This window comes from Myxocyprinus asiaticus, chromosome 21, assembly GCF_019703515.2.
Source record: "Myxocyprinus asiaticus isolate MX2 ecotype Aquarium Trade chromosome 21, UBuf_Myxa_2, whole genome shotgun sequence".
NCBI classification, from domain to species: Eukaryota; Metazoa; Chordata; class Actinopteri; order Cypriniformes; family Catostomidae; genus Myxocyprinus; species Myxocyprinus asiaticus.
In genome coordinates, this window is record NC_059364.1 from 16,038,924 (window position 1) to 16,061,526 (window position 22,603).

Below are 22,603 nucleotides of genomic sequence, written 5' to 3' on the forward strand. Positions count from 1 at the left end.
CATTTTCCACTTTTTTTTTTTTTTTTTTTTTAATAATTTGGGACATGAGCTAGGGATTGTGTGTGATTGAAGGACATGAAGGATGCACTTGATACATCCTCCAAAATATGGCAAACAAAGGCTGTGAAACAAGGCTGCCTTCCAAGGGTCCTCACAATTGAAACGGCCTTCGACGGTGCTTGATGACATGACAGCTGAGAAATCAAGCCTATCGAGGCTGCAGCCTTCTGATTGAGAAGCACCCATCAACGTAAATGATGTAACATCATTGAACACTAAAACGCTAAGGGTTTAGATTGCTCCAACAAGTGGTGATAGTCCTCCATATATGGGCAGAGAGTCATGTGATCAATCACTGTAATTACATATCGCGCCAAGTACATAACACAGATTCAAATGGCACAGAATGAAACTCATTCTATAAAATCTCATTACTAAAATCATGTCTGCATGCTTTGCAAACCTTTAGTCATTGTTGTGTTTGCATGTATAATTAGTTCTTATGTACAGTAAGATCTTATGTTTAGAGAGGCTTTTGGACACTAGGATAAATTATTTTTGTAATGCTATAACTTTTGATTGCTTTGTTGTATCAACTCAAAGTTTACTCAGCTACAGTTGCATGTTTTTTGGAGCCACCTTATTTACACCAAGAGATGAATCTGGAAAAATAAGAAGAAATAAAGTACCATGTCTACACCAGATGCGAGCAGCGCGTCGCACCAAAAGCAATAGAACCCATTATAATCAGTGATGCTGTCTACACTGAAAGCTTCCGTTGTGACGCAACGCACCGACAGTTAACAGTTGTCCCGTTAAATTTTACTGTGCACGCGGTGGCGCTACTACTGCCAACCACACAAATAAACGGTTTCGAATGTTTGCGTTGACGCGCCCGCTGTAGATAGGGTGCAAGACTGAGAGTCTCAGATTTTATTATAATCTAGTTAAAAAATTGAAAAGTTTTCTTAATGATATCATTCACTTGACCATCCTTGTTTTTTTTGTCGAGTTATAAGCCTTTAATTTTGGGTATGCCACTGAAGCAGAAAATCTTTAAAAACACCCTCATAGCTTAAACGTTTAAACTATAAAAACAAGCTTTGATTCAACAGCACATAAAGACCCAGAAGGTAAAGGTAAGTTTACAGGAAGAATAGACAGATGTTTCTAAACTCGCTTTGTATTTATTGTTATAGACAGTGAATGAGGACATCCTGGCCTCTCTGTGTGAGCTGGAAGATGCTCTCTCTGACTCTGCTCCTCTGGATGCTGCAGAGAGCAAGGTTCAACAGAGTGGTTATTATCAAGAGTGTCTGTTTTACCTGCTCACCTACGGCACACATCTGAGCCTCATCAGCTTTTACCTGCGCCATGACTGCCTGAGAGATGCACTCACCCACTTACACAACAAGGTGCTGCTCACTCTCTGGCATTACAGAACACTTTATAGTGGAAAATGCTAAAACACCTCATGCATAAATTATCAGATTTTATTTAGAGGTACACTACATGGACAAAAGTACTATATTGGGAAGCCCAAACATCATACCCATGTCTGCTTGTTGAATATTTCATTTTAAAAAATGTATAGTCTTCCAAAAATGAAAGTTCTATCATCATGTTCTCACCATCATGTTTTCTGTCTTCCATTGATCACAAAAGGAAGTGTTAGGCAGAATGATAGTCTTGCTTTTTTATGGTTTGGAAAAAAGATGGTGGTGGTGGCTGAGGCTAATTTCCTAACATTCTGCCCAACATCATCTTTTGTTTTCCATAAATGAACAAGTGTAAAACATATGGTAAAGGAACATGAAGTTTATTTTAATCAAAGTGTCTTTCACTTACTTTCTGTCTCTAGGAGTGTACAGAGGAGGTGTTTTTGGAGGGTGTTTTTCAGCCCTGTCTTGAACGTGGACGGTTAGGGGCTTTGCAAGATATGTTAGAGACTCTGGACCCCACACTGGAGAGCTGGGGCCGTTACCTTCTCTCAGCCTGCCAATTGCTGCAGCGCAAGGGACACTACCACTCTCTATACCAACTCCAACAGTTCATGATGGTATTGAACACACACACACACACAGCTTACTGCAAAAGTTTGTAAAGTTACAGAACCCATTTTCACATTTGTAAATAATAATTGTATTTTCTCCCTGCAGGATCTTGTTCGTGCGGCTATGACGTGTATCCGATTCTTTTCTCATGGTGCTCAGTCTTACCTGCAGCTGGGAGAACAGCAGCGCTGGCTAATCCGAGCCAAAGAGCACCTGAGAACTTACCTACAGGAACAGCAGAGTCGTAGGAAATCAAACAGCTCCTCTTTCAGGAAGAAAATGAGCTCCACTGAAGTCTCCAGGTACTACTAACCCTCACCTACCACTGTTTCAGAGAGGACTTACTATTAAAGCTTTCACTTTTCATCCTAGTGTAAAAATAATAACATACTATTTGCATTGCGTCAAGTAAAATACTGTATGTTGCAGACACATACACACAATTGAGCTGCAACTGGAGGTAACACGCTTCCTGCATCGCTGTGAAAGCTCCTCCCCTTCCAAGTCAACTGTAGTCCCTGCCCCCGCAGGGAATAGTGCCCAACCAACTCTGTTTGGGAACAGCCCCATGAAGGTGGATGTGGCCTGCAAGGTAAGCTTGGAAAATATCCTGATCTATTTTCTAGTCCTTTCCTTTTATCCTTTTCCATATTTTTTTTTTCTCATTGTGTAAATTGCACTTATTGAGATTTCTTGAAAAAGTCTTGCGTTTATAGAATTTAATATTTTATGGTGAGGGGGACATGTCCATATATACTCAAATTAGAATAGGATATATAAATTATAACTTGTAAAATAGATTATACAGTATGAATGAAAAAATATAAGTAAAAAGTATTTTATAAAACAATTATATTTAAATAAATTAATACATTTATTTTTTTCCGTTCTGTGTGTGATGTACACTCACTGAGCACTTTATTAGGTAAACCTGTACACCTACATATTCATGCAATTATCTAATCAGCCAATTGTGTGGCAGGAGTGCAATGCATAAAATCATGCAAATACAGGTCAGGAGCTTCAGTTAATATTCACATCAGCAGGGGGCCTGGGCAGCTCAGCAAGTAAAGACGCTGACTACCACACCTGGAGTCGCAAGTTCGAATCCATGGCGTGCTGAGTGACTCCAGTAAGGCTTCCTAACAAACAATTGGCCCGGTTGCTAGGGTGGGTAGAGTCACGTTGGGTTAACCTTCACGTGGTTGCTATAATGTGGTTCTCGCTCTCGGTAGGGCGAGTGGTGAGATGTGTGTGGATGCCATGGAGAATAGAGTGAAGCCTCCACACGCACTATGTCTCTGCAGTAAAGCACTCAACAAGCCACATGATAAGCTGCACGGATTGACGGTCTCAGATGCGGAAGCAACTGAGATTCATCCTCTGCCACCTGGATTGAGACCTAGAGCGCATTGGGAATTGGGCATTCTGAATTGGGGAGAAAAGGGGAGAAAAATAAACAAAATAAAAACTACTCGTTCTCTACTTCGTCCACATTGTGATGTCACACTGTTGTAGACATTTGCATCTGACCGCCTCCACAATAACACATCGATGCCTACTTTACCTTATCACTTCCATAGCCCGCCCAGTAGTGGTGAGCGGTGAGATGGCAAGCAGAGACCCAGTCATAACAGTGACTGTTTACTGTCAAGTCTTAAAGGAGAATCATCACTAAAACCGAGTGTTTCTGACAGAGGGTCAGAATGAGGGTGGAAAAGTTTTACAAAGTTTTACAAATATATTACTTTTTTTTTTTTTTTTTTTTAAACTTAAAGGCATGTCATGATCCCTTTAATTACAGTAATGAGAGTATTTGTAATTCTTTACTTTTACACACCTGTCTGATTGCTTGTTTTGAATCAAGACTAAGAGTGTGTATGTAATGCATGCTATGTGGTGAAAAAGATATTCATTCTGTTAACAGTATTTACCTTTTCAGAATATTGAAATAAAGGCACATTATCATGTGGATTAACCAGAAATTATAGTACTGGTGCTGCTTTTAACATTTAAACTATTTCAACAGCATGTTTATGTATCATGCAAAAAATGGTGCTGCACTCACAGGTGCATTTACACTGTGGGGAAAAATGTAAATGTTTGACAGTGTAAATGTGGCCTAAATCTAAAAGACACCAAAGATAAATACTGTATGTATGATTGGAACAAGCTATAAACAAAACTCACAAACTCTGTAACCCCTGTCTGCGCTTTGCACAGGTGATGTTGGGAGGGAAGAACATTGAGGAAGGTTTTGGCATTGCATATCGGGTAATACAGGTAAGACGTTATGACACGGCAAGTACAAAATTAGACCATGTTCTGTGCACATATGGATCTGATTCTCATTTTTTTAAATTTTTTTTTATGTGATACAGGACTTCCAGCTGGAGGCACTGGCGGTGTACATACGGGTTGGACAGCGCTTGATCCGGCAGCGTCAGTACATATCTGTGCGGCAGCTGCTGAAGTGTGTAGGGGAATCTGGCACGGCCTCTATACACGACTGTGATGCCATTGTGCTCAGCTGTGTGTCTGTGGCTGATAAGAGTCCTGCCGATGTGAGTTTACACTTACTGATCTGAGACCAGTTTTGCTTTTTCTTTCAGGTCAGGCTGTGAGGTCATTGTTGTAGCTTGGTGCTCATAGATCTAGGTTGGTAACTCTAAGAGGTTCCATTTCACAAAGGGGCTTATTCATAAATTACTAGTAGTGAAAATTTACTATCTAGGCCCAGGTGGAATCTGTTGATTTCTTCATTAATTTTGGCTGAAAATTTGTGGAATTTTGTGATATGGATTTAAACTCCTTAGACCCGAGCATGACTGCTGTTTGCATTTTCCATTTTACCTTTTTTGATTTGTAACTAGTAGCACCTAATAAACAAGCAAAAAACAAAAAAAGCTCTAGAGCAAATAGTTTTCCTAAAAATGTATGTCCACATATGGACATCTGGACTAATTTGTGAAATTTTAAATTATACCAAGTTATAAAAAGTCCGATTGATTGATTGATTGATTGATTGATTGATTTATTTATTTTTCATCAAATTATTTATTTTGTTTCCAGGAGTGTTTTTGAGACGTTTACAGACATTACATCAGAAATTAGCATAATTGATTCTAATTCGAAGTAATAGCCAACATCATCCAATCAGTGCCTACCATGTTAAAATAAAATGATACATTATACATTCTGAATCTATGTACTGATTACCATTGTCCCATGTCTGCCAAACATGTTAAGTGGTCCAAACTTCATCTGCAGCCTGAAACTGAACTTTTGGTCAGATTTTAGGAGTGAATGCACTTAGCTGCATAGAGAGCTATAGGATGCTCCCTTAACCTACAGTGTGCTCTCTGTCTGCACTGGTCTCAGAACAGTTTGAAATGCACCCTATTTTCATCCTAAGTCCATATAAAGCCTCTGAAAGCAACATTTTCCAGCTTTTGGATGAACCCATTGATTCTCAATGTGAAAATGCACATTCATGCATTTACTAATGTTAATAAATAGAACCGTATTGTACAGTGATAACAAAATAAAATATAACAAAATGTATATTAAAATGAAGCGAAATGACCCACAGCTAACGTGTTTTTTTTTTTTTTACTTTTGAGGGAATAATGTCCCAAAATCCACCTATGTGAACATTGTTTATCAGTGCCCTGACGTGCGGAAAATTAATGCATTTTTTAAAGCGGCATATCAAACAAAACTTGAGACGCTACTCTTTACACCCAATAAGGTTTCAATTTAAAAATGTAGAGATTTCTTATCAGAGGCACTCTTGTTGGTTCTGCGCCGTAGAAGCGCTTCACGGAAATCTACGTCATGTGTTCAAATCATTTTTATGTTGATTGCATTTTTGGTCTGATTTAAAAATTGCTACTTCTCTCTGCTCAGTCTAAAGAACTAGAGGCCCTGATTCTGGAGTCTAAGTGTGCAGAAAACAAGGTGAGGTTTCTCTCTCTCTCTCTCTGTCTCAATCTGTATCTTTCTCTCTTGCACTCACTCACACACTTGTCTTTCCTTCTCCATGTAGATAAAGGCATATCTGCAGTGCAGTAAGCTGCGGGCAGCGTATATCCAGGCTGTGAAGCTGGAGCTGGTGAAGGCAACTCCTTTAGTACAGGATGTGATGCGGGCAGCTGAGAGCTCAGGTGACTCTGTCATGCAGAACATCTGTCGCCAATGGCTCTCTGAGCACCAAGACCAATTGTCACAATAACAACATGGCAATAACTGATAACCACTACCATCAAATGTCATGAACTCTAACTCTTATTTCTGGTCATTGAGGCATCCAACTCTGCTCTGATTGACTGGATTGGGTTTGTAATATGCAGCTTTTCGAGCAAACAGGAAATTATTCACTGATGTGCCATTCTGGCTCAGTGTGGGGCCCGTTCAACCCCCTGTCCAGAATAAAAACTCCATCTTTCTCTTGAAGCTGATGTGGATCTGAGATTGTTAAAACAATTTCAGTTCTTAATGAGTGCTGAGATTGTGGATAGAGAGTCTGTATTATAAGATATCACTGCATTCAAATGAATAATTGCAGTTCTACAGTTTACCTTCCTTTTGGGCTTATTTGTCAAGCTTTATACTTAAAGGGATAGTTCACATTTTCTCACCCTCATGCCATCCCAGATGTGGAAGACTTTCTTCTGCAGAACACAAAGGAAGATTTTTAAAAAGAATATCTCAGCTCTGTAGGTCCATACAATGCAAGTGAATGATGACCAAAATTTGGAAGCTCCAAAAAGCACAAAGAAAGCATAAAAGTAATCCACATGACTCCAATGGTTAAATCCATATCTTCAGAAGTGATATGATAGATGTGGGTGAGAAACAGATCAATATTCAAGTCTTTTTTGCTATAAATCTCCACTTTTACAGTCTTTCACATTTTGAAAGTGGAGATTTATGGTAAAAAAAATAAAATAAAAAAAGGACTATTGATCTATTTCTCACCCACACCTATCATATTCCTTCTGAAGGTGTGGATTTAACCATTGGAGTCTTATGGGTTACTTTTATGCTGCTTATATGCAATTTTTGCCCCATTATTTCTTATCTTTTAAGTATTAGTCTGCTTATTCTCCTACCTCAGAAAAAGGGATTTCTCTTTCTCCACTCGTTTATAAAGACTATGTCTAATTCTCATCCTGATGGAACAATGTCATAAGACAGTGAAGTTTGTTTGCCATGAAATTACGTGAAAACTTCAGTGAGATCATGGTAAATTTATAGGGGCATCGCCATTAATTAATTGCACGTATAAGGAAACAGGGCTGTTTTTTATTTGTCACTGAAAGTTGTATTTTCACTACAAGAGACATTGTTAAAAGGGAAGGCATGTGATCTACTGGCATTATTATTTGCAAGATTTTAGAACAAGTGTACAACAGAACAACCATAAACAATAGAACAACCGTAAACAGTTAAAACTGGCTGGAAATGAAGGGAAACGGGGTATAACATGGTTCAGCCTGGCAATTTATAAGATACTGTATCAGTGCAACAGTGCTTACTGTACATGTTTGTCTATTACCAACTATCCTTACACTAGTAATTCATATTGTATAATTATTTGCTCAGTTTATGAATGCAAGAGGTGTTTTTATGTGAGAGTCTATCAAATGGATTAAACTGTCTCTGACCCTCCTGTAACTAATTTTATCATAATGTGGAATCTCTGTAAATGTGTGTGTAAATGTTTGTATATGTTCTTGTGTTCAGTAAATCAAAGGTTAAAAAAGGAGGTTACAGCCAAGGGATTGTGTGGACAACATTTTCTGAACAACTGTTGTGTTTACAGGGCCTATGCATATGTGAAAATGATAAGACTGTTACAGCTTTGTAGTTCTTGGTACTGTCTCTCTCTAAAATGAAGTTATAAGCTTTGTTGATTGCAGATTGTATGTTTCCTTCAGTGTGTTTCCAAAGAGTGATTGAGAGATCTATGCACATATTTCTCAAACCAGTTACAGTGAAAAAGAAATGCACGTGTTTGTTCACACATATCTATACATCTCCTGAAGCGACATTTGGTAATTATTAGATTATAATAAAAAATATAGAAAATGCTATTTTCTAAAAAATAATGCTGACATTTAGTAACTTAATTATCACTGTCACTTTATTTTATTTTTTTAATCTCTGAAGTAATAATGAACCTCCTGATCATAGTTTCAATAATTTGTAAATATTACCTGAAAACAAACCCGGATTTAAATATGTATTTGTATCTTTTAGCAAATAAAGGAAGGAAAATGCAATCATTATAAATCTTTTTTATTTCCAAACATATATATTTAAATATTTATCTCTGGTCATGAATGTACCACAGTAGTTAAAAGCATGTTCACATCTGTATAAATGACTTCAATATGCAGCTTCAGGTGAGAATACTGAGATGGGAATTAAAGCAGCATTCAAAATACAAACAAAATAATCCCCAGGGTAAAACAGTGTTTTAAATGGTTCACCGATCTGTAGTTAAATAAAGTTTATATTTGCTTGTCACAAGGGCATATGGGAGAAAATAGCAAAAAGGCAGAACAAGGTGGAGTGACTATGGGTTGTGTAGTTGAAAGTATAGATTTGAGAAATTGTTCAAACTAAAGGAGACAAGAAGTCTGATCACTAAGAATTTCTACAACACAAAAGACATGGATTGAACAAAGGAGAAAGGGTTTAAATAAAAGAAGGTCAAAAGGAGGACTCAGTCCCAATTGATTCCTAATAATTTACAGCTTACATCCCAGTTTACATGCCGTCTCCTCACTCCGACCCTGAGGGGCCACAAAAGCAGGGGCACAATCACTGAGAGAGACAGAGAGAGCAATGTTCCATAAAATGCCATAATCAGTTTAAAAGAACCATATTTAATCAAATATGGCACAGTTTGACGTGTTGCATAAGGTTTGACGTCAGTGACAAAGGTCATTGGTTCTCTTGACGTCAAATGCCACCATATTTGATTTGAGGGGTACATTAGAGGGCAAGATTTTCAAGGACTGAAATTTCAGTCTGTTCAGACTTATTTGTGAATTGATTTGATGGACTTATTAAAACAGACCTACCAGTAAATCCCAACATTTATTTGCTCAAAAATTAGGCTTACAAGCAAATTTGAATCTACAAAAGAGCAATTTCTAGCCAAGGAAATATTTTATAGCTAATCGTAACTAGGAAAGTTACGATTAGCTTAAGATTGTACACATTTCTAAGACTTTTCTAGGCCTGGATTTGTATTTTTATTTTTTTTATTTCTTGATATTTTCATGATTTACATTACCTTGGGCACCTTGAATAGGAATAGATGATGACAGAATTTTCATTTTCTAGGTGAACTATGCCATTAAGGCTCAGAAATGCAAAGAAAACTTCTTGGTTAGGGAGTTTATAATTAAAGTGCTTGTGATTTTATGGTTAATTACAATGGCCTGAATGCAGGCGGTTGTGTAAAATGATGGGGAGCCCGTACTTAAGGGGAGGGGCATAAGTGTATGTTTGGCAAACGAAATAGCAAGTGCTCTAAACAGAGAGGACTTGTGAAGGTTGTAAAACCTTGCAAATGTGTTTTGAGAGGACCATCCTGCTGCAAAACATACAGTCATGTGAAAAAGAAAGTATACCCTCATTGAATTCTTTGGTTTTACATATCAGGACATAATAAAAATCATCTGGTCCTTAGCAGGTCTTAAATTAGGTAAATACAACCTCAGATGAACAACACATGACATATTACACCGTGTCATGATTTATTTAACAAAAATAAAGCCAAAATGGAGAAGCCATGTGTGAAAAACTAAGTACACCTTATGATTCAATAGATTGTAGAACCATCTTTAGCAGCAATAACTTCAAGTAATCATTTTCTGTATGACTTTATCAGTCTCTCACATCGTTGTGGAGGAATTCTGGCCCACTCTTCTTTACAACGTTGCTTCAGTTCATTGAGGTTTGTGGGCATTTGTTTATGCACAGCTCTCTTAAGTTCCCGCCACAGCTTTTCAATCAGGTTGAGGTCTGGACTTTGACTGGGTCATTGCAACACCTTGATTCTTTTTCAGCCATTCTGTTGTAGATTTGCTGGTGTGCTTGGGATCATTGTCCTGTTGCATGACCCAATTTCAGCCAAGCTTTAGCTGTCGGACAGATGGTCTCACATTTGACTCTAGAATACTTTGGTATACAGAGGAGTTCATGGTCGACTCAATGACTGCAAGGTGCCCAGGTCTTGTGGCTGCAAAACAAGCTCAAATCATCACCCCTCCACCACCGTGCTTGACAGTTGGTATGAGGTTTTTGTGCTGATATGCTGTGTTTGGTTTTCACCAAACGTGGCACTGTGCATTATGGCCAAACATCTCCACAAATGACATTGTTCCAGAAGTCATGTGGTTTGTTCAGATGCAACTTTGCAAACCTAAGCCATGCTGCCATGTTCTTTTTTTAGAGAGAAGAGGCTTTCTCTTGGCAACCCTTCCAAACAAACCATACTTGTTCAGTCTTTTTCTAATTGTACTCTCATGAACTTTAACATTTAACATGCTAACTGAGGCCTGTAGAGTCTGAGATGTAACTCTTGGGTTTTTTGCAATTTCTCTGAGCATTGCACGGTCTGACCTTGGGGTGAATTTGCTGGGACGTCCACTCCTGGGAAGATTGGCAACTGTCTTGAATGACTCTGCTTGCTTTTTGGGGGTTTTCCACTGTGGATAGTACCTGGTACCTGATACTTTTTTTAGTACCACCTCGGTTGAGGTTCCAAGCGAGCCAAGCTGATACTAAATGTGACGTCAAAACCCTGCAGATCACTGATTGGTCAGAGAGAATAGTCACTACCAGCGTCACTGGATTTGCGACACGGGACATCAACCCACTAGTTTTAAAGTTTGCAACAGCGACAGCAATATCATTTGTTAACGCGACTTTCGAATTGTAAAAAGAAATGGCTGTGTGCAAAACCACGCCGTGGTCAATAAACGAGGTGCAGACGTTCCTCTCGTTAGCGATGAACGAAATGACGTAAAACGAAAAAGTCTTTCAGGTAGTGTCTCAGCTGTTGACCGCACACGGCCACCACCGGACCTACCAACAGTGTAGGGCAAAAAAAACTTAAGTGACTACAGAACCATCAAGGACCACAACAGCCAGAGTGGTTCAAACAGAAGAAAGTGGAAGTGGTTCGACCAAATGGACACTATCTATGGCAATAGACCGGCGAGCAATTTAACTGTTACACTTGTGTAAAATCATCATGCAACAACTGCGTTATGCAGCACAATGAGCTAGTAGCTAACAGCTAGCGGTCGTGTTATTGTTTATGGTCAGTAATGTTTGTGTCACGTTTAAGATGATGTCACGGCAGTAGAGGCGGCGCAACTATGACGATCAGCCTATAATCCCACCCACATTGAGGCAGCACTAATCTGCAGTGGAAAAGCAAGCTCAGAAATGTAAAGCGAGCAGAGTCGAGTCGTGTCGAACCATAACGTGCAGTGGAAAAGTGCCATAAGATCATTGCTGATGTCTTTCCTCCTTGGCATTGTGTTAACACACACCTGAATGCTCCAGACCAGCAAACTGCTAAAACTTCAGCTTTTATAGAGGTGGTCACACTTGCTGATGATCAATTAATCAAGGGCATTTGATTAGTAGCACTTGGCTACTACTTAGCCTCTTAATTCCTATGGAAGCAGTAAGGGTGTACTTAGTTTTTCACACATTTTTGTTAAATAAATCATGACACGGTGTAATATGTCGTGTTGTTGTTCATCTGAGGTTGCATTTACCTAATTTTAAGACCTGCTAAGGACCAGATGATTTTTATTATGTCCTGATACATAAAACCATAGAATTCAAGGAGGGTGTACTTTCTTTTTCACATGACTGTATGTCTTGTGAAGACACATCGTTCGGCCATGCCCATGAGGAGGCCATGCCTCTAGTTGAGTGTACTTTAACACCAACTGGGCAGATCTTACCCTGTAACTCATAAGCCAGGGCAATTGCGTCAACGATCCAGTGAGAAAGTCTTTGCTTGGAAACGAACATTCCTTTCGTGTGTCCTCCATAGCACACAAAGAGCTGATCAGGTGGGTGCGCTCAAGGTATGCATGTAGCGCCCGCACAGGGCATAACAAATGCAAGGATTGTTCCTTATCCTAATTAAATAGAGGAGGTAAGAAGGCTTGAAGGTGAACCACCTGCACTCTGAAGGGTGTGGTTAGAACCTTAGGCACATAGCCTTTTTTTGGGTTTGACAGTGGCTTTTGAAAGCCCGGGGGCCAAACTCCAGACATGAATTGTCAATTGATAGTGCATGTAAGTCACCGGCCCATTTTACTGAGGCCAGAGCCAGCAGTAGTACGGTTTTAATGGAGAGCATGTGCAAATCAACAGAGTCCAAAGGGTCGAAGGGGGGCCCTGTGAGCGCTTTTAGCACCAAAGTTTGTAGCCGGCCGAGGTGGATTTAATCGTCTTGCGCCTCTAAAGAACTTAATGATTAAATCATGCTTGCCTATAGTGGTGCTGGCTTCAGGTGCATGATACGCAGATATAGTTGCCACATAAACTTTTGAGCATTGACGGAGTGGGTCCTGCGTCTAGTCACTCTTGAAGAAATATGAGAATTTCATGTATAGGGCAGTTTACTGGGTCTTTGCCATGTGAAAGAAAGACACCAATCAGTGGACACATTCCATTTTAGCACGTAGAGACATCTCGTGGACGGCGCTCTGGCCTGTAAAATGGTGTTCATGACTGAATGCATCAGTTCTGATGCGTTTAGCATGCTCCGTTCAGGGGCCACACATGCAGGTTCCATAGCTTAGGCTGGGGATGCCAGATTGTGTCTTGTGCCTGAGAGAGGAGATCCCTCTTCAGCGGTATTTCCCATGGTGAGCTGTATAGCATCTCTATAATTTCTGGAAACCATGGCTAATTGGGCCATTTCAGCGCAGTTATCAGAACTGTTTCCATGTCCACTCGGACTTTGCTAATGACAGAATGAAGAAGGCACACTGGGGGAAGCGCATACTTGACAGTGTCATGGCAACATATGTACGCCACTACTGTTGTGTTGTCCGAATGAATCAGAATGTGGTGATTCACAATATCGGAATGAAAAGCTTAAAAGCTATAAAGACAGCCAGTAGCTCTAGGTGGTTGACATGTCACGGCCGTTTCGCACCTGTTTCAAGGCATAACACCTTGTTGGTAGAAGGCTGGTGCTGTCCATGGTGCTAGAACAGCCAGACAGTGGCGAGTTACCACAATGCACAGGAAAATGAAATGACTTAAGTGGTAATGTTTTTTCAGTTTGAACTCGAACAGACACCAAAGAATGGTCTGTACACGCTCGTTCATGAGGTGCGCACACATGAACTCCTAAAAAGGAGATTTACTGGCTGGGGAAAAGTGTGCTTTTCGCCAGTTGACAGTAGACCAGATTTTACATATGCAAAGCAGAACGTCTCTGTGTTTTCTCAGTAGTGCCTCCGATTGGCTAGTAATAACCAATTGCTGAGGTAATTCAAAACACACACACCCTTCGTTTTCAATGAAATCGATAGATTTTGTGAATGTGTGGGGAGCCAGAGAAAGACTGAAATGAAGGACTTTAAATTGATACACAGTTCCCTCTAACGCGTTTCGAAAAAGCTGCAACGCGGTGCAATTGGTGCATGAAGTACGTGTCCTTCAGATCTATTGATGCAAATCAGTCCTGAGGACGGATGTGCGATAAGATCTGTTTCTGAGTTCAAGCATTTCAGAACTAGAATTGGACAAAATCTGCTGTCCTTCTCCAGAACGAGGAATTAACAGCTGTATATCCCGCTGTGTGTGTCGCAGTCTCTGCGCAACACAGGCATATCGTGTGGTCAGACCACATATTGTGCTAGATCACGGTAAACACCATTTCTGACATGTCCGTGAGGACTTGCCACGCATTCGCGCAGCGGGACAGCAGGCTTATTAAGTAAGGAATAATTGATGACGGACCTTTGAATTATTGAAAAATAATGCACACCCGAGGTGGTATTGCGGTCACGACACGCAGCGGAGTGACCGTTGCACCTCGGGTGTGCATTATTTTTCAACAGGCCAGAGTTAGTTATTCCGCTTATACCATGGTTACCACACCTTAAGACATCATTCAGGGTTTTATCTCAAGACATTTTCTGGTTTTCGTCCCTAAAACGCTCTTGTGAGTGGAACTGCTTTCTTCCGCCACGGATCCAGCGTCTTACTTTAATACAGTCTGAGCCTTCATTGCTAATTTGAAAACATCACGTTAGAACTAGCAACGAACGGAGGCTTGCAGTGCTTTACTCGAGGACTTAATGGAGTAATATGGTAGTGCGTTTGTGCATGTGTGTTTGAGTTTGTATTTGAGGGATCAAAAGAGAGAAACTCAGAAAATGAGAGAGATCGCTTCTGGGATTACCATTTTTGTTGCAGCTCTCGTCAGAAGTAACATCGATTTAAAATCGCCATATTCCTGTTATAAACCGTAACAACTTTCTTCATCCCCACTGAGATGCAGGAGTGCGCTGACATGACTCTGTTTTTCTCTCACAAGTATGTTTGGGCCTAAAGTGTGTGCTTTACATGTATAATGTCTGTGTGTCCACGAGTGTGGGAGTGTGTGTGTGTGTGTGTGTGTGTGTGTGAGAGAGAGAGAGAGAGAGAGAGAGAGGGTTTTTTCCCAGAGATATTTCAGATAATATAGAAACTGTTGTATTGATCAAGTGTATCTAGCTTTAATACAGCTCAAGCCTTCGTTGCTAATTCGAAAACATCACATTAGAACTAGCAACGTGTCTTGCGCTGCTTTTCTCTCTCTCTCTCTCTCTGTGCATGTGTGTGTTAGCGAAACTGGGGGCGGGGATAGCGTGGTGCTTTCCACTACAGCTATGTGAGGCTGATTAGGGCGAAATATATTGAAACATTAAAAGTTATTTCGGAAAATAGAAACTGTTATATTGATCAAGTCGCGGGGGTGTGGCACTATTTGTCGGTTGCGACTCGAGTCTCAGTGCGTGTGTGAGCGTGTGTGTGTGTGTGTGTGTGTGTGTGAGCGTGTGTAAATGCGGTGGAGACAAGGGAGTGAGAGGGCTCTTTTTAACTGAAATTGAAATAAATGTAGAATATTTTAGACATTGTTTGACGTTCTTAACCGATTTATTTTAACCAATGCCTTTGTTTTATTTGGTTATTTTGTTGTGGTAGCCAGTAGGGCTCTTTGAAATAACTTAAATCATTTGGCGAAGTGATATGGAACCGTTATGCGGTCAAGACCTGAAACTACTGCGTTTACTTGAATAATTATTGCACACCTTAGAAAGTCCGTTAACCAATCAGAATCAAGCATTCATGGTATAATTCATATGAAACAACCTCTATCGCGTTTTTTGCCAGATGATTGTATATTTCAGGTCAAAACACTGGTGCGTCTTCGGACATAACCAGGAAGACAGAACACCATTGAAACGGGGCAGCCGACATGCAAATTGGATCGTATTACCATGTTTGATTGTTTTTTAGCACCCAGTCAGAATGCCAGTAAGAGCTCGCCACGCGTCCGCGTAATGGGACAGAGGGCAATTTGGTATGTTCATAACATGATATAATGTGCCTCTCACCATTGGGAAGCGGTTGCGCACAATGTGTGGCTTTGAAGTGGGAAAACCCTTTATTGAAAAATTGTGAGGGCGCTGAGGCGCTGGCTTTGTTTGGGCCATGGCTTGCGTGGCATTACCAGTGGCTTGGCGGCGACACTGAGGCAGCTGGTGTGGGGTTTTTAGCCAGGCACTGGACAGAGACAGAGCGGGAGTGAGCAGGTTGTGATGAAGTACTGCTCTGTTTTGGCATAAAATGTCTCATAGCCTGTGATTCAGTCGTGACGTAGCGCTCAGCAGTTGTATTCACAGAGCCTCCGAAAAGGCCGGCTGGAGACCCCGGAGCATCAAATAGAGCGGCTTTTCCCACATCATGCATTTCCGTGAGGATCAGCCAGATGTGACTATACAAAAACACCAGGTTGCTCATTGACTTGCCAATGGCCTGTGCAGTGACTTTCGTGGCTCACAGCGCTAAGTCCGTAGCGGTGCGGAGCTCTTTGAACATCTCTGGATCGTAGCCTTGCTCGTCCATTTGTTTGAGGAGCTTAGCTTGGAAAACTTGGAGCACCATCAATGTGTGGAGTGCTGAACCAGTTTGGCCCACCACTGAGTATGCTCTTCCAGCCAGTGCGGACGTTAGTCAACACGGCTTAGAAAGATCAACGGGGCGTGAGTTCCACGCCCTGCTACTCGCCGGGCAGAAATGTGCCGCTTCAGGAGGGGTAGTTGGGCATAACAGTTTTCTTCCCCGTGATCCACATTGGAAAGGATGTAATCACTGAGGGGGCAAGCTGAATAGGGCACACGCCAGGATTTTGACAGTTCATTATGAACTTCAGGGAAGAATGGGGCAAATCTACGAGACACGGTCACTTGATGCCGTCCGGACTGCAGGAACCATTCATCAAGGTGAGATTATGTAGGTTCCTCTGGAGAAGACCATTCGATATCGAGCTCTTTGACCACCCTTGAAAGGATGTGAAGCATCTCCTTATCAGTGGCACGTACACACTCCTCCCCCTCGCTGGGTGGAGGGGCGGCAGCATCATCCATTAACCACTCGCTTATTTTAGAGAGGTTTCAACTAGGTCGTGTGGAAGGACAACTTCCCATATGCGTTAGCACGCAATGTCAAGTGTACTCAGTCATAAGGGAACTGATGAGTGCTGTATCTGAAATGTTTTCCTGAGATGGACTGGAGCTCCTCAGCAATGGTGCAGTAGATGGATGTCTGAGCTCCTTCTTTTGTTGTCTTCAGGAACATGGAGAAGACAGCAAATAGCAGCGAAATCGCGGAAGAATGGCGCACCCGCTCTGACTTCACCGTTCCCGAGTTTACAGTCACATTTGACCCTGATGAAATAGAAGTCAAACTGAAATTTTCTGCAACAGGATTCAGAATTTGCTATTTTCATTTTTAGAGCATAATTAGGGTCTAAAAGTCTAAAATCACAATGAATATATATATATATTCATTGTGATTTTAGACTTTTAGACCCTATATATATATATATATATATATATATATATATATATATATATATATATATATATATATATAAAAAGATTTTAACCAATTTTAAAAAAGAAACACCATGTAAAATGAAGTTTTTAATATTTTGCACTATTTCTAGATCACAAATCAAATAAGCTAATAGGTGACATTGACTGTGTAAACTGCTATGTACAAAAGGTCTGGCTTCTGGAGAAGTCTGCCCAACCCAACAAACAAAAAGCAAAACAGCACAGTTGATTGAGAGATTTTTCCAGATGTCTTTTCTCATAGATTTTCTGAAAAAACTACAACAACAACAACAACTCACCATAGAGTCTGCATGCTAGCTCGCGTGTGAAATGTATGTTAGCCTACTTGCTCTGGCAGTAGGCGAGGCCACTGTTGTAGCTGCCTGACTGTGCAGGTCATGGAATCGAATCCAGCCGAAATTATGCACCAGTGAGGACACCACCACGATCCGCAATGGCGCACTGCGCTTCAACAGACCAATTAGGAGATATGTCAACAAGAAGTGGCCTGAATTAGAAGAGAAGATACAGAGGTGAGTTGTCAAATATCTATTTTAGGAAAAGACATGATGGAGATGTGGACATTTCTACATTTTGTTTTAATTAATTTTCCTGATTAATTCTGAGTGTTTTCCAGACTTACCCAAATGATTGACTTCAATTTGCATCTCAAAGCCATCTGCAGTTTTCATATAAGGACACATCATGACACCAGCATTATTGATGAGAATGTGCAGATGATCAACCTCTGAATAAAGAAACAGAAATAATTTACACAGTCATCTACCCCCAAAAATCATTTATCCCATTAAATTGAAGCAAGTACAACCCCCCCCCCCCACACACACACACACATTTTTTATACAATGATCAGTGGAAACATGTAAATGCTTCACGCTGCAACCCCCTCTCTGGGCGAAGGCTCGGATGGAGCAGGTGTATGCCAGGTCCTTCTCTCACCTCCACTTTAGCTCCACCCACTCGTGTATGGATTTCTGTCACCGCCTCTTCACCTTTCTCCACATCACGACATGCCAGAATTACAGGTGCCCCTGTCAGCAAACAGGTCTCAAATGTAACTTCAGCAGTAAACCTACACTTGGTCACTGACACACATCTGATTGTTCTTAAGATATACAGTATTTATTAATCCCCTACAATATTTGACTATGGTACTTAGAGTTGGACTGACCACGAGAGGCCAGGTCTAAATCCGTTTCCTTCCCGATTCCTGTATTTGCTCCTGTGATAAATGCAACTTTTCCATCTAACCATATTGTGGATTGACAGTGCACCTGCTGCATATTTTCTGCACATGAGATTCAACACAAAGACCATCACAAAAAGATTTAACACAAGGAAAAATAAATCAATAAAGATATCTATCTGAAAAAGCCTGGTAAGTGTTCAGGCTAGGTGATTTGTGGCTTCCATACATTGGGGGAAAAAAATCACTGGATGTTTGAACAATCTACACATTCTTCAGTCACCAATATGAGGCTTTTCAATAGTAAGAATGCAATTACAAAGCTCTTTAATTAAACATATCTTTATTGTGATGTTTTACTAGTAAAAATGCAATTATGGAGCTCTCTAATTTAATTCTTACTAGTAAAAATGCAATTACGGAGCTCTGTAAAGCTTTCTAAATGGAATTCTTACTAGTAAAAATGCACATACGGAGCTCTCTAATTGTAATTCTTACTAGTAAAAATGCAATTGTAGTGCTCTGTAATTGGAATTCTTGTAAAATTCAATTGTAGTGCTCTGCAGTTGGAATTCTTACTAGTAAAAAGGCAAATACGGAGCTCTCTAATTGTAATTCTTACTAGTAAAAATGCAATTGTAGTGCTCTGTAATTGGGATTCTTGTAAAATTAAATTGTAGTGCTCTGCAATTGGAATTCTTACAAGTAAAAATGCAATTATGGAGCTCTGTAACTGAAATTCTTATAAAAATTCAATTGTAGTACTCTGTAATTGGAATTCTTACTAGTAAAAATGAAATTATGGAGCTCTCTAATTGGAATTCATACTAGTAAGAGTTCCAATTACAGAGCACTAAAATTGAATTTTACAAGAATTCCAATTACAGAGTACTACAATCGAATTTTTACTAGTAAGAATTCCAATTAGAGAGCTCCATAATTTCATTTTTACTAGTAAGAATTGCATTTTTACTAGTAATAATTCCAATTACAGAGCCCTGTATCTGGAATTCATGTAAAAATTCAATTGTAGTGCTCTGTAACTGGAATTCTTACAAGTAAAAATTCAATTGTAGTGCTCTGTAATTGGAAATCTTGTAAAATTCAAATGTAATGCTCTGTAATTAAAACTCTTACTAGTAAAACACAATTGTAGTGCTCTGTAATTGGAATTCTTGTAAAAATTCAATTGTAGTGCTCTGTAATTGGAACACTTAATAGTACAAATTAAATTGTAATGCTCCATATTTGGAACTCTTACTAGTAAAAATGCAATTGTGGAGCTCTCTTATTGGAATTTTTACTAGCAAAAATGCAATTATGACGAGTAAGGCTGGAAACATTAAAAGGTAATTTGGCCTTCTATATTATATAGTCTGGGTGTTATGAATTTAACATCATCCTATGTGCACTTCCTGTTTAATTGTATCCAGCTCGATTTTGTTATAAATTTTATTGACACATGTACAGATAACTGAAATGTCTCAATAAATTAGCAAAAAGTAAGAAGTGTTTTGGCTTTGGTTAGTAAACAACAGTAAAACTTTTTTAAGGTTTATAAATAAAAACAAAATGTTCACCACCTTTTTTCGCATCCCACAGCACAACACACTGAAATTTTATGGAATTTTGGTCACAAACATAGCGGCGCGTTCATACGGTGATGTCAAATAAAACAGGAGAATATGAGGAAATTGAGGCTTTTTTTTTTTTTTACCCTGCCAAATTATATTTAAAAAGGTTTAAAATGGATATAGAGGCAATTGCTCATTTTGTGATGCCCCAAATGAATCTACAATTCCCATTTTTTGGGACTGTCCTGTTACACAATAATTTTGGATAGACTTTTGTTGTTTTTTATTAATGAAAATTTGCTTTTGGATTTTTCCACAAAAAAAAAAAGAAAGAAAAAGAAATCAAGCAATACATCTACACAATTTAATCTTCAAAGAACACCTAAGCTTCTAAGACTGTAAAACTGTGCTCCATCTTTAAACTATTTTTGTATGTGAAGATGTGCAATATTTTATGCTTTTATAGCTTGTTTTTTTTTCTTTCTTTTTTCTTTACTAATTTACATTAGGCCCTGTTTAATTGAAGTCCGTACACTTGTATTTATTTCATGTATATTTTTTGTTAAAACCCTGGCCATAAAAAAAGATTAGACTCTATTTTAAATTATTTTAAATTTTACATTTTGCATTAGTTGTATTTGCACGATTTGATCTATGTGACCCACTTAACTTGTTTGTTCCCACTCATTTGTGGACAAGGCAGTTCTAAACAAATGATTATGCATTCAGACAACAATTATTATTACTGTCAAGCGATCCGACCCATGCAGAAACCCTGCACCAATCCACGGGATCCAATCACGCAGCGTTGTTTCGCAGTGTTTCCATGCTGACAATCTATTGGTCAGTTTCTAGAGCATATCAGGTCAAGGGGAGGTGGGTGTGTCACGGGACAACCGTAATTAAGATGTGCCAAGCGCATTTGACTAGTGATGGGAAGATCGGATCATTTTACTGACTTGAATCTTTGAGTCTCGTTCAGCAAAATTAACTAATCTTTATTCGTCATTTCGTTCATTTGAGCAGAATTAAATTAAAATGTTACATTTGCAATAGCCAAATCCCCCCCCCCCCCAGTATTTATAATGCAGCCAAGAAGTGGCGGATTTAGGCATGGGCGACATGGGCAGTTGCCCAGGGCGGTATCTTGTGGGGGGGCGGCATGAGGCACCCACACAGACCCCCCCCAACAACAATTTTGGGGGCGTGTTGAAGCGGGTTTTGCCCAGGGCGCTATACAAGCTATGAGAAACAGAAGTTATTAGTTCACCTCTGGAATCTTCTTGTCCGAGTCGTTCGTTCTTTTGACACATGACAGCCGTATGTGGGTTTTAATAAAATCCACATTGCATTCAAGTGTAGGCTACGCTTCAGTGGATATAATGCATTCTTTACCTTCATAGACTGAGTTCCCTTACGACTCAGTACACTTGACATTGTGTCACTAAGCTGACGCATATGGGGAGTGTCCTTCAACACGACATAGTAGAAACCTTTCTACAATAACGCCAACTCTTATATTGGCTATGGTGTTTGAGCCCCGCCCTTTCAGGCGCAAAGCTGTCCGCTATAGAAGCGGGCGCGCAAACACCATTCCTCAGAATTTTCTTCTTTCACAACAGCGATTCATCTCTGGTCTAGAAGCCCTCTACTACTTCACCGTCGACATACACGAGTCAGTGGATGGGATCTTCATGGCAAGAAGACTCTCCGCTCCCCTGCAGTGTTCCGGCGAACATTTACTCCGCCTTGACGCTTCGCTGGTGAACGGGCGCTTCGGATTCCTGATTCCCTGCAGCACTTCGGCAGGAGTTTTGTATCCTTATAAGCTAATGTGTTATTGTATATATGTATGTGTGTGTGTGTGTGTGTGTGTGTATATATATATATATATATATATATATATATGGGGCCAAAGCCATTGAAAAAGAGTGTTGTGACACTCCCATAGACTTCCACTGTAATCGAAGAATGCGGAAGTAACGTGTGTCATGGGCTGACCAATAGTTCCAAACATTGTATAGTTCCAACGTGCAACCACATTCATTTTCAAGTTGACGAACTAACTGAATTTTTTTCATATTCCAAGCATTAGTGGACCTCTTATCAATTTAGTCTATAGTGGTATTTTATGTAGCCAGCTTTAGTTAAAGTTTAGCATAAGATAACAGATCGTTAGATTCTAAATGCAGTTAGCACTAGTAGCTAACGTAAGCAACACCATTACTGTAGCTAGCTACTAGTACCATTACCTGAAGTCAGTTGGATTACATTTAGTCTATGTCAAATTAGTTACTGTTACTGGTATTCATTGGCATATAAAGTTTATCTTCTCTTATTAGTACATCTAATTACAATGAATGGTAGCTAGCTCAACTAGATAACATGGCTAGTTTGTATCTAGCAAGGTTATTCCTTGGTTAATTCAGTCATAACACACAATTTGTTAGGTACTGTACTGTAGTACATCAATGCAATGGATCAATGACAAGGTGATAAGATCAGCAGCACAAGTGTGGATAATCACAGTAAAAAGTATAACTCCACGTAGCTAATAACTTTAATGCGTATACATAACTGTTGTTTGCCATGTCCTAA

At 39.7% G+C, this 22,603-nt stretch overlaps 1 protein-coding gene and 1 pseudogene across 5 annotated transcripts in view; one reads left to right on the forward strand and one right to left on the reverse strand.

Moving 5' to 3' along the window:
- Positions 1 to 7,972, forward strand: part of zfyve26 (zinc finger, FYVE domain containing 26) — a 35,298-nt gene extending 27,326 nt beyond the window's left edge. For all 5 annotated transcript variants that reach the window (XM_051648299.1, XM_051648300.1, XM_051648301.1 and 2 more), the window contains 8 exons: positions 1,200 to 1,415; positions 1,862 to 2,059; positions 2,160 to 2,356; positions 2,484 to 2,646; positions 4,278 to 4,337; positions 4,436 to 4,618; positions 5,964 to 6,014; positions 6,103 to 7,972. In XM_051648299.1, the coding sequence (XP_051504259.1) occupies positions 1,200 to 1,415; positions 1,862 to 2,059; positions 2,160 to 2,356; positions 2,484 to 2,646; positions 4,278 to 4,337; positions 4,436 to 4,618; positions 5,964 to 6,014; positions 6,103 to 6,288 (1,254 nt within the window). In that variant the 3' untranslated portion in view covers positions 6,289 to 7,972. The remainder of the gene's footprint in view (positions 1 to 1,199; positions 1,416 to 1,861; positions 2,060 to 2,159; positions 2,357 to 2,483; positions 2,647 to 4,277; positions 4,338 to 4,435; positions 4,619 to 5,963; positions 6,015 to 6,102) is intronic.
- Positions 7,973 to 8,787: 815 nt separating this feature from the next.
- On the reverse strand, positions 8,788 to 18,562 carry LOC127411696 (retinol dehydrogenase 12-like; annotated as a pseudogene).
- Positions 18,563 to 22,603: the final 4,041 nt, after the last annotated feature.